The 19,115-nt window shown below is 44.2% G+C and overlaps 1 protein-coding gene across 1 annotated transcript in view; it reads right to left on the bottom strand.

The window, feature by feature from the left end:
* Positions 1-19,115, bottom strand: part of jade1 (jade family PHD finger 1) — a 32,364-nt gene that overhangs the window by 12,866 nt on the left and 383 nt on the right. The window contains exons 2-9 of the mRNA XM_083633297.1: positions 17,411-17,493; positions 15,495-15,565; positions 14,103-14,260; positions 13,335-13,519; positions 10,554-10,765; positions 5,718-5,885; positions 4,175-4,291; positions 1,547-1,819 (exon numbers count right to left, since the gene is read on the bottom strand). Coding sequence (XP_083489423.1) covers positions 1,547-1,819; positions 4,175-4,291; positions 5,718-5,885; positions 10,554-10,765; positions 13,335-13,519; positions 14,103-14,260; positions 15,495-15,565; positions 17,411-17,459 — 1,233 coding nt within the window. The 5' untranslated portion in view covers positions 17,460-17,493. The remainder of the gene's footprint in view (positions 1-1,546; positions 1,820-4,174; positions 4,292-5,717; positions 5,886-10,553; positions 10,766-13,334; positions 13,520-14,102; positions 14,261-15,494; positions 15,566-17,410; positions 17,494-19,115) is intronic.

Here is a 19,115-nt window from a genome sequence, read left to right as displayed (position 1 = left end):
AGAGGGAAAACATAATAAAACTAGAACGACCGCACCGCGGATTTATGCCTCCGCCATTAGTTCATTCTTGAGTCCAAATCGCCATTTGAGGCAAATTGGAAGAAATTCCGTCAAGGCGCTCCTGAGATGTTGCATTACAGAGCTTGGAAATTGGGTGTGTGAGGTCACAGTGACGTTGAACTTTGACCTTTAACCATCAAAATCTAATCAGTTCATCCTTGAGTCCAAGTCGATGTTTGAAGCAAATTTGATGAAACTCCATCAAAGCATTCCTGAGATATCGCGTTAACAAGCTTGAAAATGCCGTTCGAGAGGTCAGTGACCTTGGACTTTGACCTTTGACCACCAAAATCGAATCACTTCATCCTTGAGTCCAAGTCGATGTTTGAGGCAAATTTGATGAAATTCCGTCAAGGCATTCCTGAGATATCGCGTTAACAAGCTTGAAAATGGCGTTCGAGAGGTCACAGCGACTTTGACCTTTGACCACCAAAATCTAATCAGTTCATGCTTGAGTCCAAGTCGATGTTTGAGGCAAATTTGATGAAATTCCGTCAAGGGATTCCTGAGATATTGCGTTAACAAGCTTGAAAATGGCGTTCGAGAGGTCAGTGACCTTGGCCTTTGACCTTTGACCACCAAAATCTAATCAGATCATCCTTGAATCTAAGCCGATGTCTGAGGCAAATTTGATGAAATTCCATCAAGGCGTTCCTCAGATATCGCATTAACGAACATCGGACGGACGGATGTATGTACGGACGTACGTACGGACAACCCGGATCCATAATCCCTCTGGCCTGGCTATCGCCGGCAGAGGCATAACTAGAACGACCGCACCGCGGATTTATGCCTCCGTCAACAAGTGAGCAGTTGACATCCATGTCTGTCCAGACTTTGACGTTTGAGCCAAATGTGAATAAATTCTGTCAAGGCGTTCCTGAGATATCACGTTAACAAGCTAGAAAATGGCATTCGTGAGGTCAGTGACCTTGAACTTTGACCACCAAAATCGAATCAGTTCATCCTTGAGTCCAAGTGGATGTTTGGGCCAAATGTGACAAAATTCAGTCAAGGCGTTCCTGAGATATTGCATTAACGAGCTAGAAAATTACATTCGTGAGGTGATCTAATAATCGAGAAATTTCAACACCCAAGACTGTCCCATTGTCTTTCAAATCGACTCATTCAAGTTGCAGAGTGGGGTGTGTGTTCTAGACACTTCTAGCTACTCTACCTATTAATGGCCAAATGTAACTGACTAAAAGTACATATATTTTATCGCAATATGTACTTCAGGGTAAAAAATATACCGGGAAAACTACTGTTAGAAGTACATTACAATTTATTTAAAAAATTAAAAAATACTGAAGTACATGTAACTGAGTAAATGTACTTGAGTACTACCCACCTCTGGCTTTCGGCTGCTGACGCCCTCCGTGTCACCGCCGGGGCTCCTGGAGGCAGGCTGGGGAGCGACAGAGGAGGAGAGAGAGGAGGAGAGCGAGGAGGAGGAGGAGGAGGCGGCGTCGTCCTCCCCTCTCACCCGACCCCTTCTGAGAGAGGAGGAGGAGGCGTCTTCCTCCCCTCTCACCCGACCCCTCCTCCTGCCCTTCTGCTCCCTGACGCCCTCCTTCTCCTCCTCGCCCCCTGAGTCGGGGTCCCTAGGCTCGCCCCCCTCCAGCCCCCCTGCAGAGTGTTTGGGGCAATAGGACTTGAACTTGACCTCGTCCTCCTCAGTGAGGATAGTGTTCATCTCCAGGCTGGCGTGGAGGGCGCACGTCACGTGGAAGGCCGTCCGGCAGTTTTTCGCCGAGCACTGCAGGAGCGAAAAAAGAAAAAGATGGACAATCAGACATTAAACACATGAATTTAGTTTCAATTGCCCTGTTCCTAAAGACCGAATTTCCACAAGAGTGAGAAATTAAATGCCTATAAGCATAATGCTAAAAACCCATAAGTTTGGGTACCGAAACCCGGTACCACTAGGGTTGGGCGGTAATAAGGTAGTACCTTATATACCGGGGTATTTGAAAGTAGCAAAGGTACCCGTTTCATTACCGTCATAAAAAAAGTGTTTATCCAGCACCACTGTCTGTGTGGTTGAAGATTAGGGATGGGCAACGAATTTTGAATTTTCGAATAATCGTTTTTATTATCAAGATCGACTGTTATTATTGAAAGTAGATTTTTTTTTTTTTTTACTTATTATTTATCATTTTTACCGGTGCCTGTCTCTTTAAGAGTGACACATTTGCCCTGGCCTCTGGGCCCAGCCAACAGTAGCAGCACCCAGTAGCTCTAGAAACACTAGAAATGTAGTAGAAATGGTCTTAAACTGTCTTTATTACAGCAACAGAAAATGTTTCAAGGCTTGTTACTGCATTAAGAAAAGCTGATATTCTGTCTACTGTTCCCTGGCCCATCTCGGCGCTACACTAATGCGAACGTCTCCAGACCTGAGCCTATGTTGCCGTAGCCGTAGCTGGCTACTGGCTGTGTGCACTCACTCACACAAGGAGCATTTGCGACAGTAGCACCCAGCAGCTCCTCTTAACATTATCCCTCTGTTAGCATGCAGGAGACGTGTCTATACAGTCTATGGTCTTAACGTTAGCTCTCTGTTAGCATGCAGGAGACGTGTCTATACAGTCTATGGTCTTAACGTTAGCTCTCTGTTAGCATGTAGGAGACGTGTCTATACAGTCTATGGTCTCAACGTTAGCTCTCTGTTAGCAGGCAGGAGACGTGTCTATACAGCGTTATTTCGAAACCCACGTAGGTTACGCCAAAACCACACCCTGTGCCCGCCTACGCAGCAGTCAAGTGCCGGGATTGGCCAGGCGCTCATGCTCATGTTGGGCTCTCTGTTACAGGGACAGAGGCTGCAATGAGGATATTGAAAGACAAAATCCTACATCGCACCAAAGCATACAATGTACCGCAGTTATTTGACTTTCTGACCACCCGCCTCAGTTCTTATTATGAGGCCAGAATAACAGATGCTGCCCTTGGCCATTGGGAAGGCTAACCCTTTACTTTTGGTTTTATTTATTGTGTATGATTCAACTTTTTATCTATGATTTTATATTATTGCATTGTTGAGACTTCACTGGCCTGGAACTAACGGCTGTAATTGGGGGGGGGGAAGCTAGGCCTATGTGCTGTAGCCTATTGTATTTTTAATTTTATATTTTTAATTTGCAGGTTAAACTGTCAGCTGAGCTCTGTTATTGAAGCTTTGGCTAAAGGCCTGAATTTTACAATGATGTTTTGAAATAAATGTTTAAAAATCGATTGTATGTTAAAAGCTTGTGTTCATTGGCGTTATTACAGTAATTTATTTTTAATGTCCGCTATCAAGAGCAATTTGGTTAATAAAATCGCTGGGCTGGGCACAGTGTTTGTGGTGTGTGGGAAATGTGTTAAAAGCTTGTGTGTTACGTTTTCATTAGCGTTAGCATTAATACACTAAGGAAGGTATGTGACCATAATTCATTTCAATGTCCGCTATCAAGAGCAATTCAGTTGGTTCATGAAATCGCTGGGCTGCGTGCCGTGCAGTGTTTGTGGTGTGGGGGATTCGAGCTGTCAAAAGAAGACAAAAGACTTGCTCCTGGCCAATCCCGGCGCTTGACTGCTGCGTAGGCGGGCACAGGGCGTGGTTTTGGCAAAACCTATGTGGGTTTCGAAATAACGCGTCTATACAGTCTACATGTATGGTCTTAACGTTAGCTCTCTGTTAGCATGCAGGAGACGTGTCTATACAGTCTATGGTCTTAACGTTAGCTCTCTGTTAGCATGCAGGAGACGTATCTATACAGTCTATGGTCTCAACGTTAGCTCTCTGTTAGCTTAACACTGCAGTTTGACATGCGCGCGAGGCAAAACAAAGCAAAGTTGGCTTTGTGTTATCGGGTCTATTTATCGGCTAAAATGTCATTATTGGAATAATAAACAATGATGTAAAATGGCCATTATCATCGGATAATTTATTGGATCGATATATATCATGCACCCCTAGTTGTGTTTTATTAATAGGGCCCCACCTTAATTGTTTTTCACATCTGAGTAAATGTCATCAACGGTTATTTGTTTGTGCCACAGCGACACTACTCTGTGTGTGTGTGTGTGTGTGTGTGTGCGTGTGCGTGTGCGTGATCTGAGACTCTACCTGTATGCACGCTCCGCTCTTCTCCTTACATAGGCAGCAGATCAGAGCCCATCTGTTGCTTGGAATGTGGGACACATTGGTGATCGGCTCCATCTTCTCTGGATTCCCGATGCTCACCTACCAGTGGACAAATATGAGATGGTGTTGACTGATTTATCAATGCAAATAACACAGCATTAGGGCTAGGCGATATGACGAAATATATCGTTTTCACGATAGAAAATGTCTATAATTTCATATGATGCTCTATCGTTTATATCGTTGTGTTGCAAATCACACTCTTTATGGCAATATTGTCCGTCATTTGGATGATGCTGTGCTTTCGTCATTCTGTGTTGTTTTTTTACTCACGTCCACACACGCACGCACCAGACTCTGTCAACAAGCCGAGTGGCACAAATCAGCCGGTGAGTAAAGAGCAGGGAGAAGTTACGTCCGCCTAGTCTACCCAAGCATTTGCGCTGTGTTAAGTCCGTGTTTGATATTTGCGTGTCTCGTAACGTTAAACCTGGCAAAACGTCTTCTCTCATCCTCTTGTCATCCCAAGGAAATCCATTGAGGAGCCGACAACCAAATGTCTAGCTTGCTAAAGCTAGCTAGTTAGCTTTAGCTTATAGCTTTCCTTGAGTTGTGTTTGTTAGATAACCGGGAAATCCCGGAGTGGAGTATTTTTGTTGAGTGAACTGAACTGGTAACATGGAAATCCCGAAGTGGAGGATTTTTGTTCCTTTATCAATGAACTGAGAGAACTGGACTGAACTATAAATAACATTTAATCTACCCGTTTTGCTCTAATGTAATCTTTGAAAATTGAACTGGTGGTGTGGTTCAGTTTGTGTTTCATTCTACTACCTTGCAACTAAGTATACATTTGTTTGTGTTGTAACTTGTAAAGAATAGCCATGCTTATCTGTATTCTGAATGCATGTATCCTTTGTGGGATTTGACATTGACAACATTTTAACTGATTTAACCGCTACATAAATAAATGGCCATGTGGTCATTTTATATAAACTATAAATTCAATTTACAGAAAATAAATTATATCGTGATGTACTGTATATCGTTATCGGGATATGAAATGACCTATATCGGGATATGAGATTTTGGTCATATTGCCCAGCCCTACATAGCATACTGTACACGGTGTGGTGGACGCCTGCATCTAAATCCTCTCACAGCAGGTTCAGTGTGGGAGGAGCAGCAGGAGCCAAACCCATAGTGCTTTGAGTTTCACATAGTCTGACTCAACGGAAGTAGGGTGCCGGTAATAGCTCTGCCATTGGCTCCGACCATTTCAGTCGGAGCGAAGGGAAATCCCTTTCTGCTCCCCGTGTTATCGCTTTCAAATGCCTCCGCCGCTGTGAAACAACAACGCTAGCTAGCTAGCAAGCTAGCAAGCTACACGCTGAAAATGGCAAGTTTTGCGAAGAAAACGGGAACAAATGAGAGGAAGGGTAAAAAAGAAACAAGTATTCATTATTTTGCAGGTAAAAAGTATTCTTGTCAGGTCAATTTTAAAAGTGAAAGGTTTTGCATTCACCTCTGGGATCCACAAGGCACAGCTGACATGGACCCACTTGGTTCCGCTGCGCGTGGGCTTCATGGCTCCGCCCTTCTTGGGACACAGCTGGCACTTGGGCAGGATGCCCAGGGCGCAGATCCGGCACAGCCAGCTGCCCTTGGGGACCTTCTGGATGCCGTAACATGCCTGTCGTCCACAACACAACACAACACAAACATGTAACACGCCTGTCGTCCACAACACAAACAAACATGTAACACGCCTGTCGTCCACAACACAACACAAACATGTAACACACCTGTCATCCACAACACAACACAAACATGTAACACGCCTGTCGTCCACAACACAAACAAACATGTAACACGCCTGTCGTCCACAACACAACACAAACATGTAACACACCTGTCGTCCACAACACAACACAAACATGTAACACGCCTGTCGTCCACAACACAACACAAACATGTAATACACCTATCATCCACAACACAACACAAACAAACATGTAACACACCTGTCGTCCACAACACAACACAAACAAACATGTAACACGCCTGTCGTCCACAACACAACACAAACAAACATGTAACATGCCTGTCGTCCACAACACAACACAAACATGTAACACGCCTGTCGTCCACAACACAACACAAACATGTAACACGCCTGTCATCCACAACACAACACAAACATGTAACACGCCTGTCGTCCACAACACAACACAAACATGTAACACGCCTGTCGTCCACAACACAACACAAACATGTAACATGCCTGTCGTCCACAACACAAAACAAACATGTTACATGCCTGTCGTCCACAACACAACACAAACATGTAACACGCCTGTCGTCCACAACACAAAACAAACATGTAACATGCCTGCCGTCCACAACACAACACAAACATGTAACACGCCTGTCGTCCACAACACAACACAAACATGTAACACGCCTGTCGTCCACAACACAAACATGTAACACGCCTGTCGTCCACAACACAAAACAAACATGTAACATGCCTGTCGTCCACAACACAACACAAACATGTAACACTCCTGTCGTCCACAACACAACACAAACATGTAACACGCCTGTCATCCACAACACAACACAAACATGTAACACGCCTGTCGTCCACAACACAACACAAACATGTAACACGCCTGTCGTCCACAACACAACACAAACATGTAACACGCCTGTCGTCCACAACACAAAACAAACATGTTACATGCCTGTCGTCCACAACACAAAACAAACATGTAACACGCCTGTCGTCCACAACACAACACAAACATGTAACACGCCTGTCGTCCACAACACAACACAAACATGTAACATGCCTGTCGTCCACAACACAAAACAAACATGTAACATGCCTGCCGTCCACAACACAACACAAACATGTAACATGCCTGTCGTCCACAACACAACACAAACATGTAACATGCCTGTCGTCCACAACACAAACATGTAACATGCCTGTCGTCCACAACACAACACAAACATGTAACATGCCTGTCGTCCACAACACAACACAAACATGTAACACGCCTGTCGTCCACAACACAAAACAAACATGTAACATGCCTGTCGTCCACAACACAACACAAACATGTAACACGCCTGTCGTCCACAACACAAAACAAACATGTTACATGCCTGTCGTCCACAACACAACACAAACATGTAACACGCCTGTCGTCCACAACACAAAACAAACATGTAACATGCCTGTCGTCCACAACACAAAACAAACATGTAACATGCCTGTCGTCCACAACACAAACATGTAACATGCCTGTCATCCACAACACAAACATGTAACATGCCTGTCGTCCACAACACAAACATGTAACATGCCTGTCGTCCACAACACAACACAAACATGTAACATGCCTGTCGTCCACAACACAAAACAAACATGTAACATGCCTGTCGTCCACAACACAAACATGTAACATGCCTGTCGTCCACAACACAAACATGTAACATGCCTGTCGTCCACAACACAAAACAAACATGTAACATGCCTGTCATCCACAACACAAACATGTAACATGCCTGTCGTCCACAACACAAAACAAACATGTAACATGCCTGTCGTCCACAACACAAAACAAACATGTAACATGCCTGTCGTCCACAACACAAAACAAACATGTAACACGCCTGTCGTCCACAACACAAAACAAACATGTAACATGCCTGTCGTCCACAACACAAAACAAACATGTAACATGCCTGTCGTCCACAACACAACACAAACATGTAACACGCCTGTCGTCCACAACACAAAACAAACATGTAACATGCCTGTCGTCCACAACACAAAACAAACATGTAACATGCCTGTCGTCCACAACACAAACATGTAACATGCCTGTCATCCACAACACAAACATGTAACATGCCTGTCGTCCACAACACAAACATGTAACATGCCTGTCGTCCACAACACAACACAAACATGTAACATGCCTGTCGTCCACAACACAAAACAAACATGTAACATGCCTGTCGTCCACAACACAAACATGTAACATGCCTGTCGTCCACAACACAACACAAACATGTAACATGCCTGTCGTCCACAACACAAAACAAACATGTAACATGCCTGTCGTCCACAACACAAACATGTAACATGCCTGTCGTCCACAACACAAACATGTAACATGCCTGTCGTCCACAACACAAAACAAACATGTAACATGCCTGTCATCCACAACACAAACATGTAACATGCCTGTCGTCCACAACACAAAACAAACATGTAACATGCCTGTCGTCCACAACACAAACATGTAACATGCATGTCGTCCACAACACAAAACAAACATGTAACATGCCTGTTGTCCACAACACAACACAAACAAACATGTAACATGCCTGTTGTCCACAACACAACACAAACAAACATGTAACATGCCTGTTGTCCACAACACAACACAACACAAACATGTAACATGCATGTCGTCCACAACACAACACAAACATGTAACATGCCTGTCGTCCACAACACAACACAAACAAACATGGGGCTCAGCTTCCAGAGAGCCATCGGAAATCAATGTGGCATGGAGAGACAAACCCAGAGAGGGGGAGAGAGGAGAAAGTGTGTGTGTGTGTGTGTGTGTCAGATGAAACCACCAGAACCGATCTCTGAAACATAAGATACTGTCAAATCATTTTCATTTTGCCTGGCTTTTACCACAGCATCACGCTAGTGAGAAAAAGTGAGACACTATCACTATCATTTTCTATTTTAGCCATTTTAAGCCATCACCCTTCTTCTTGTGGAGTTACAATAAAAAGCTCTGCCTCTTTACTCTGACTGTTATGGGTGGGTTTATCATTGTAATAAAACTATTTTACAGATCCCACAATAGGAAATTGCATCAGTGAGACACTAAAAGCGACGACACAGGGAAATGAGAAACATCGACACATTACAAGTTTCTCTTCATGTCGAATTTCAGGCATTCAGCTGATGCCCTTATCCAAAGTGACTTAACACATTCACTGCCAGCCTTTTTTCAATACTGTAGTTAGCTTCTGCCAGAGGTTTTTTTTGAGGATTCTGGCTCATTTTACAAGAGCCGAGGATTCTTTTCTGCTTTGACTTTGTGAACACAAAGTTCACAAAAGTACTAATAGAATGTGTGCTTTCTCTGTCTAAAAGAGTTAGTTTGTAGAGTTAGTAGTTATGTAGATATTAGCCGTTGAGTACAGCATGGTTTCAGAGATTTTCAGAGAGTTTTGAGATAAATGGATTTTTAGAACCACCTCACGTGCCTGTGATTATGGGTGCCCTTGGGCAAGTCTGTATACTGTATTGTGTTTGTGTGTGTGTGTGTGTGTGTGTGTGTGTGTGTGTGTGTGTGTGTGTCTCCAAACTCCTCCCTCCGTCTGTGCTGCTGCTGCTGGCTCCGCGGCCGCTCTCGGGCAAGTCTGGATTACTGTAAAACGGGCTCGTTCGTTTCTTGGGGTGTCGGCTGAGAGCTTTGATAAAGCTTTTGCGATTCTGGTCTTATTTATGCTCAAAGGTACTCGAGTGTGTGTGTGTGCGCGCGCGTGTGTGTGTGTGTGTGTGTGTGTGTGTGTGTGAAATCGAAAGCGTTTTCGCCCAGCTATTTCCTTGAGAATGGCTTTCTCCCGCGGCTGTTTTTGCTGGCTTTCTCTCTGTCTGGAGAGCACTGTCGCCACTTAGCTGGTCGGTAAAATAGATTATACACATTCTCTTCCTCCAATATTGGTATAGGAGACGTAAAAGGGGTTGATCGATGTCCCACCGTCAAAAAAAAAATAAAAAAATTTAAGCCGAGATATCTCGTCTTTGGCACTCAACGGTTGGATCCTGTAAGCCGAGATATCTCGTCATTGGCACTCAACGTGTTAAAATGATTGTAACCATAAGATTAGTTTAAGTTCCCACAGCACCAACGTTAGAAGTAACTAATAGTGCAAAGTTCAAGTCAATATACCGGTATATACGAAAAGGAGAAATATGAATAATGATGAATAAATGTGACCCAACTTGGAACAGCTGCCATTGTGTGGAGATTTTGTTTTCATACATTCCTGATATTTGGTATATTACACGCATGAGTCAATAAATTATTTGGTTTGAATTGAGGCGCTGTTATAGTGTACTGAAGTCAATGGTGAGAAAAGTTTTCTCTCGAGTTGTACTGGCAACCTCCCTGTTTTATATGGACGTACCGAACCGTGATACCACTGTTTCGTATCGAACCAAACGGTGGATTTTGTGAAGAATTCCACCCCTAGCAGGTGATGACAGGATTTCTTTAAAGAAGCCTGTGTGTCCCTTCCCTGTGCCTCTGACCTGGTGGACACAGATGTTGCACTTGTCACAGAACACCATCTCATTGTTGTCCTCTCCGTCGGGCGACTGGCACACGTCACACACCACGTCCTCGTCGTACTCGATGCCCAGCCCCTCCTCTGTCTCCATGGCGTGTGTCATGTTGTCATGGCAACGGTGCTCAAACTCCTCCATCACCCTCTCCATGGTGATCTCATCTAGCGGCGGCATGCCTGCAAAACACATGGGTCAGTGTCGGAAATTAGCCAGGGCAAGGACAAAAATGCCCCCCAAGGAATCTCAGAATGCCCCTAAAAACCTAACCTTGCTTGCAAGATGGATAACCTCACGAGATCAAAAGAGATTATCTCGACGTAATCCATCTTGTCATGCACAGGCAGTTACTGTAAGATGATTGGCTTAGAAACCCGAACCATGGCCGGCTCATCGAATCAGCGGCAGCCTTAGGCGGTCTTTCTGTGTGACGCTACTGAGAAGCGTCTGGGCAAGTAGTGGGTACATGGTCTTTGTAGTTCTTTTCACTCGTCAACATGGCTGCCGCCGCGGAAGTGACAGGCGGTCTGAATAAAATTTAATGTAACGTTCCCAATTCTATGTATTAAATTCTAAAAAACGACATTCAACATTTGGGAAGGCTAAGCCACACAACTAGTTTGTTATAATCGAATGTCATGCTTCGAAGGCGACTTTACGACGATGAGGACGGTGAGGACTCAATCACTCTTACAGGCACAGGCACCTTCCTCCGGTCGCAAACGTGACGTCAGAGGCATGGCGATCTGATTGGTTGAAGTTAACACGCACCAGCGGTGATAGACAGATGGGTCATCCAATCACCTGCCAAGTAGCTTGGAAAAAGTGCCCGCCTCCGTCAGCGGGTTGGATTACTGCATTGCCAGATGGACTGGTTTAGTGAAACGTAATGTGTAGCTAAACCGTCCATCTGGCAGCGTCAGGTTACTAAAAACCATGATCAAGGGGCAAAAATTGTCCCCAAGATTTTGATAATTCGATTTTCATTCAATTCATTTAATTTCCACTTAGCACCTGTAAGCTGGTTGCCAGAAGACGACGGAGAACACATTCACATTTCACACAAACAGCACTGTTGTTCATACGCTTTAGCAACATTGCTGCCATTACTTGTTCATTTTTAAGTGCCGCACAAATTTTGTAAATACGCCCATTTTTTAGACAGTGGCCTGAGTCGGGGCAAAAGTTGCCGCCATTTTTTCTTTCTTTCTACACTGCACGTCATGTTTTCCACTTGGCTTCTCACTAACCTGCCCTGCTTTGTTCTTATGTAACCCGGTTTTCACTCGAGTCATGACTCATGTTTTTCTACTACTGCCATTACTGGTGCTGTTTCTGTTATTAAACTAAACTACATCACTGGTGTTGGTCCTCTTGGAAGAGGAATCTGATGAAGGTCTTACGACCGAAACGTTATTCTTTTTCTTTGACTTATTAAACTTTTAATTGCATGTGGAGACAGTGTGCGGGAGTTTATTCTTGTACTGTGTCGGGGTTTGCCCTTCTCCGACGCACCTGTTGAGCCTAGGTGGGCGAAAGATTTTTTCGTTCAAGCTATCCTGGTTAAAAGCAGAGGAGAGGCTGACAGCATCACTCCTCGGCCTACTCAGAAATATCAATGCATCAAAAACACCTAAATGTCTGTATAGTAGACTAAGATTCAGCTCAAACACACGTGCTTACTCAACTAGACATGCCAGCAGAGGTCTATACACTGCTCCTAAATGCAGAACGCAGGTAGGGCGGCGTTCAGCCCTGAATCGAGCCATGAAGACATGGAATTCATTCCCAGACAGAATTACTCGAGCTCAAAGCAGGTCAAGCTTTACAAAACAGATGAAACAATATTTAATGGAGATACGGTTGTATTGATGTTGTGTATGGATCTCTGGTGTCATACTCAATGTATGTGTGTGTACGTATGTCACTGTACATATGTCACTGCATATCTAATGTACTAGTACATCCTACTAGTGTATTTATTAGTCGCTTTTTTTATTTTTGCTAACTACAACTCAGTTCTTGTCAGGTTGGTGCAGACCAACAGCTTCTTTCTGGTTGGTCATTTATGTAACTTCTATGTAAGACCAGCAGCCTCTTTTTGGTTGGTCTCTATTTTATTTTGTGTTGTATTATGTTTGCTTAGTTGATTGTCTTGTTTGTAAATGTATGATGTTTAATGTTCTATGTGGACCCCAGTAAGAGTAGCTTATGCTTTGCATAAGCCAATGGGGATCCTAATAAATCAAATTAAATCAAATACACTATTTGGTGGACGCTTTGAGCCAAAGCAAATCTTCATATATCAATATGATAATAAAATTATATTTGATCTATGGAGTCTTAGTTTGCATTACAGGCATTTAACTAATGCTCTGTGGATTAATAACAGTATGTTCATTTATATTAAAACCAAAGTTAAGTGTAGGCCAGAATCCAGATGCTTGAAAAACAATCCATTTATTATGATTAGAAAGCATTTTGGCACTACTATACAACCTCAACTGGAAATCACGAGACAACAAGAATTATCGTTATCAAGCACCACAGCTAAATAAAACAACAGATGAATCACTGCACTGCATTCTATTAGATTACAAAAGGGCAGAAAAACACTATTCATCCACTGACACTTTCACTATTTTCCCATTTTAAATAGAGTAGGACCTCTGAATGACGGCTGGTTGGCAATCTAGACCAAACATTCCCAGCAGTTGTCTGTTGACTTGTGTGACCCCCCCTTCTTACCCATCTCAGTGAACTCAGTGTTGATGACGTGCAGCCAGGCCACATCCTCTTCGTTCAGGTCGTAGCGGCACATGCCTTCGGCCAGTGTGCGGATATCCACATAGCCCAGCGCCTCCGAGCCCGACGTCCGGATCAGCTTCTTGGGCTTGGTGAACATCACCTCCTTCCCTTTCTCTGACAAAACGCTGCACAGACAGACAGAGGCTGTAGTGTGATCTCTTTTCACAAATTACAGGTCAGTAAAAAAGGGGGTGGCAAGATTTTGATCAAGCAGATTCTGCCAATATATAAAAGGAGTCTCAGTTGAGCTTCAGGCTCCACCCCCACCCTTTTCTCCCCCAATTGTACTTCGTTAATTCCCCCTGCCAAGCTGTCCCGGTCATTGCTCCACCCCCTCTGCTGATTTGGGGGGAGTTGTAGACGAGCACATGCCTCCTCTGATACATGTGAAGTCGGGGTGGGGGGATCACGCCCCCGAACGACCAGAGGTGGCACTAGTGCAGTGACCAGGGCACATACCCTTAATCTGGCTTCCCACCCGCAGACACGGCCAATTATGCCTGTATGGATGCCCGACCAAGCCGGAGGTAACACGGGGCATGAACCTGCAACCCTCGTGTCAGTAGGCAAGGAATCTACTGCTGCACTACCTGGACACCACACTTAAACTTCACTTTTACTTTGATCACTGTAATGCACACAGTGTGAATCTGTGTGATTAGGTGTTGATTTCCTGCTCGGGGATGACGCACCAGGCAGCGGTCTTACCGGGCCACCGGCTGCGGGATGGACTGCGGGCTGACCGGCACCTGGACACCCTTCTCCCACTCCTGCCTCCACGGGTCAGCCAGGACGTAGTAGTCCTCAGGGTTCAGCTGGGACGAGTCGTGCACCTTCATGGCGGTGATCAGGTCCGTCCTGAAGACCTGAAAACAAAGTCCAACCTGTTACTGTATGCACTGCAGCCAGGCCATCGCTTTGAAGCATTTGGAAAACTGCTGTTTGACACTTTAAGGACTTGATATATTTCCGCGTCAAACCCCTCGCCGAATGTGCCGAGGGTTGCATCACAGTCGGCGAGCCTGCTGGCGCAGCCTGCGTGCAGCTCCTCGAAAATGTGACTCCACACAGCTGACGCGAACAGCGCGAGCTATTACCAAGTATATGCACTACATTCTCTCCTTGGGCTAACTTCTAGTCACTGAAATCCTAGTGAAATCACACAATTTACTCATTTTGCTGGGGACTCCCCTGTGACCCCTCTTCAAGCTGATGTTCGAGTATATAGGACCAGCTGCCACCAGCAAGGCTCCAAGTTGAGACGGATGCAGAAGTATATTTCAGCCTTTAGTAAGTTTAGTAAGGTTTAAGAAGTAACAGAGTCAAAGCTCTACACTTGGATAAACAAGATGCAGTAAGTAAGGCTATGCAATTTGTTATGTATAATTGTATGTCCCAATTTTATTTTATTTTGCTATTAATCACAGAATACTGGCATGTCAGCAATAATGGAACATTTCATTACATTTAGAATAAACTTGGAATCTAAAGTAGTTGAAAACTGTCATGAAGTTTATATAAGCTGCAAAATAAATGCAGAATAAATGTATTTTGTTAACTGAGCAAAACTTACTTTTTGGCTCACCTGCCAAGAACTGGTAAACAAAGAAAAAAATGTACCAGGCAATAACATTTTTACTGACTCAAATCATTAATTTACATGTTTTAAACAAATATGTCAGAGTTTGCAGAAGTTCAGACACTGCTGCGTTGTGTAGAGCAGAGCAGCAAGCAGCCAATCAGGAGCCTGTTTGATACAGAGCCACTGTTTTCTTTTGATTGATTGGCTCATCGTCAGAGAGTGTATGGTGGCCAGCAGGAACAAAGTTTGAGAAAAGGCAAACACAAAAACTATGTATTATAATAATAATAATAATAATCATCATCATAATAATAATTAATTAAGAAGGAATTAAGTGGCCGTCAAGTGTTGCAGGAGACATTTAATGATTTATCCACAAAAGCTAATTTTATCAACAGTTTGGGTTAATTTCGGCACCCGATTTTTGTTCCTTAAATATTCAAGACTGTTGATCACCATTTCAAGATCCAGCAACATATTCATGATCATCATTTGAGCAGCCAGAGACCTAGACCCACCTCAGATGCCTTCTGCCCTTTGCCTCTCCTGGGCTGTGACTTGGAATGCTGGGACCAGCTTGTGGAGTTACCTGGAGGAGAAACATGACAGTGCATGAAGAGCCTCCTCATCTCTGTGTCAACTGCTTCTGCTCGACCTCCAATGAACTGAGGCTTCTCCCTACAGGAAACTCAACCCTCACTTATAAATGTAGCTCAATGGGATAGTCAAAAGTGCAATCAAAAATGTACAAGGTGTTCTATTATTTCTCTTATCCAAATCCATTAAGAGTGGCATGGTTTTGGTGTTTAAAATCAGTTGTATGAAGTAAAATCATACACTACTGAGGAACCTCAAAAAGCTTGCTGGATTGTTTGGTTACGCGATGTGAGTTTTGCTGTTCATCTTACTTATCAGACCCTGAATCAGACCTGGGTACGGAACGTTCTTAGCATTACTTTCACTCCACCTGTTGTACCAGATGGGTGGAGCATGTCAAGCAAAATGACGTGATAAAGTCTAGAGACGATCACAGGGAAGAATTTTCAACATCGATTTAGTTTTCTGTAATTGACAACTCACCTGACAAAATCTATACTGCTGCTACGATATGACTTGACCACCATCTAACCCAAGCCTGCCTGTCTGCCCTCCCCAGACGTTCTCTAAATATCCAAAGGCATCTCTCTGTGCATGCTGATTCTCACACTGACTGCAGGCCTCCCGTTTCTGTATAGCCCTTTTCCCACATGCGTACCGGAAAATTACCTGTAAGTCAATATCGGACATTTCCCTTCACACTTCGGCTCGCGCATGTGGGAATCTATCAGCGAATTTTCCTGTATGTTGGGGGGGCGGGGGGAGGGGGGAGCTTATTTGGGGGGTCGGCAAAACTCGAAATAAGTTCGCTTGTCAGTTGTCACACAATAAATCACACTCGTTTGACTTAAGAGCAGCGTCAAGCCGCCAGCGTAATCAACACAGCCGATTTCCCCCTCCCCTCTCTGCTCGAGAGCAGCAGCCACGGACAGACACAGCGAATGACACAGCAAATGCACAAGCGAAATCCGTGGAAGTAGTTTGCTTTGATGTGCGCGAATGATTAGTTGATGCACTTTGAAGAAGTTGGGATCCGTGTCTGAGAGAAATAGTTGCTGGTTCGATGTTTATCCGTTCACCTGCGTTGCGTTGAAGCACTTTTTACAGACTGGCTTTGTTTGATGTGTCCGGGGTTGCCTTCGGAAATCAGCAAGCTGACATACTGCTCTTATTAGGCTATCACAAGATCATTTCGCCAGTTTGCTTTAATGTGCGCGAATGATTAGATTATGCCCGCTGGAACATTAAGCAACGTGTGTAGGCTACTCCTCGCCCATGATTGAAGGACCGCTGTCGCGGAAAATGACTGGAACCGTTTCCACTTGCGTCTCCTTAAGAGCATACCGGTCTTCTGACTGGGTCGAAACTGGTGAAATGTCGGGGATGACGGGGTCGCGCTTATACCGGCACGGCGCCTTTCTCACATGCAGGCATTAGACCACGTACCGGTCATTTTGCAGTACAAAGCGCATGTGGGAAAAGGGCTTATGTTAACCTCCCTCTATCTGTAGCCTTCCTTTCTCCTTCTTTCTCTCCACTTCCTTCCTGACCATACAATCATTCACAATGACAGTAATTAGCTTAAAAATACACCCCTGGGCAAAACTACACAGGCTTGCCATTTGCCAAAAGTGACAACTGCTCCAAACAAAATAATCGAACTTTCAACTCAAACACGTACAAAAGACGACATCCTGACCCATCTGGAGACCTGCTTTGTCATTTCACTTGTGAGAAAAAGGAAGGTGATCGGGTTGTGCTGACCTCATTTGTGTCTATATTGGGCCTGGTATGAATGAGTCAGTAGGAGGGAGTGTAGGGAAAAATGTTTGCTTACTTCCATTGTCTGAGTCGTCGCTGCTGCTGGGGTGCCTGCTTCTCTTCATAGTGGTTTGATTCAGGAGCTCCAGTGTGGGGATACTACACAAGAGCAGAGAGCACAGACTTACACAAGGAAGAAGCTGCAAAATGGAAGTTGTGTCAGCGAAAACATGATGCTTGGAAAGCAGATAAGGAGTGTGACTTGAAGTGCACTGCTGACGTGTGTAAATAATATCTGGCTTACTGTTGACTGAGCTTACATGACAGCTTACAGGACACACTAGTGATGCAGCTAGCGCACAAACACACTGCATCCGTGTAACACAATGTTAGTTTCTCCAGGTAATAATAGATATATAAACATAATTTAAACGTTTAGTTTAGAAGTACTTACACGGTTGCTGATACAGTCAATATGTTGATATAAGATGCTAAATGTGCATTAGGATGAATTTGTTCCTACTAGGTCCTAGGGTGGAGACTCTTGAGACTGACACCGCCACAGACTGAATGATGACATCACAGTTGCTCAAGTCGAGTGACATCACTGATGACATCACAACAATGCTTGAGTGACATCACTGATGAATTGCTCAAGTGACATCACTGATGACATCACAATCGCTCAAGTGACATCACTGATGACATCATACAATCGTGACTGAGCCCACAGACACCACCCACTTAGCCAATTTTAACTAATTTTGATCCCAATTCCTAGCAGAAATAATCAGGATTATGATTAATCCCACAGCTCCAGGACACTGGTGGGAATCTGGGCCTGGTATATAACCCGGTGCACACGTTTACACACTGTTCAATCGTGACTCATCTGACAGCATAGCAACATTACAGAGGTGTTGCACTACAGACTGTTGACAACAGCAAGTTGCCACATGCACAGGAAACCCCCCTCACATTGACATTACCTCAATCTGCTGCTTGCAAACACTTCTGCCATGCTCATGAGCAAAGACCATAGGCAAGGACTTTGAGCTCCCAAATGGTGGAAATATAAAAGAGGCTACCGCCAGCACAGAGAAAACAGACAACCTAGCAAGCTAGGCTAACAGTTAGCCATGCTACGGGTTTGACGTCCCTTCCTCCAGCAAATAGACAGAGTCAAAACTGACTGTCGGCTAACTAGCTGCTAACGTTAGCTGGTCTAAACAGCTGCTCTTACCATGCTAACACGTGCAACATAATATTGTGCAATTTTCTCAATTTGCATAACAAATTAACGTTAGAGCATGTGCGATTTACTAACTAGTAGGCTACTTACATTGCAGTATTCTAGATAGCTAATTCCAGATAACCAATCTTCCAGTAGGCTAACGTTATGCAATATTTGGGCCCACCCACACCGGGCCCTGGAAATGTGTTGTTTATGATTAGAAAAGCGTCCACTTCTCAACAGTCGGCTAGGTCAGATACTGGAGAGCTTGCTGTATAACAGCTATTTGGATTTGGCCACATTGGTCCATCAGAAACCAGTTGCTGTCAGAAGAGACGTGTGTGTTTACAACTAACGTTAGCTTCATTAGCTATTCTTCCAGCAAATAGTCTGAACCATGAATGCATCTGACGTTGGAGGTTAGCAAAGTCAGCTATCGATAGCCTGTTAGCTGGACGCTATCGTTATTTTAGATATCTTGTGCTAGCCACTAGGGTTCATTACACCTCATCAGCACTTATTCGTCAAAGGTTAGGGGTCAATAATG

Source organism: Poromitra crassiceps, assembly GCF_964638095.1.
Source record: "Poromitra crassiceps genome assembly, chromosome: 3".
NCBI classification, from domain to species: Eukaryota; Metazoa; Chordata; class Actinopteri; order Beryciformes; family Melamphaidae; genus Poromitra; species Poromitra crassiceps.
Note: the sequence above shows the minus strand (reverse complement) of the source record. Positions and strands in the feature narration are given on the sequence as shown.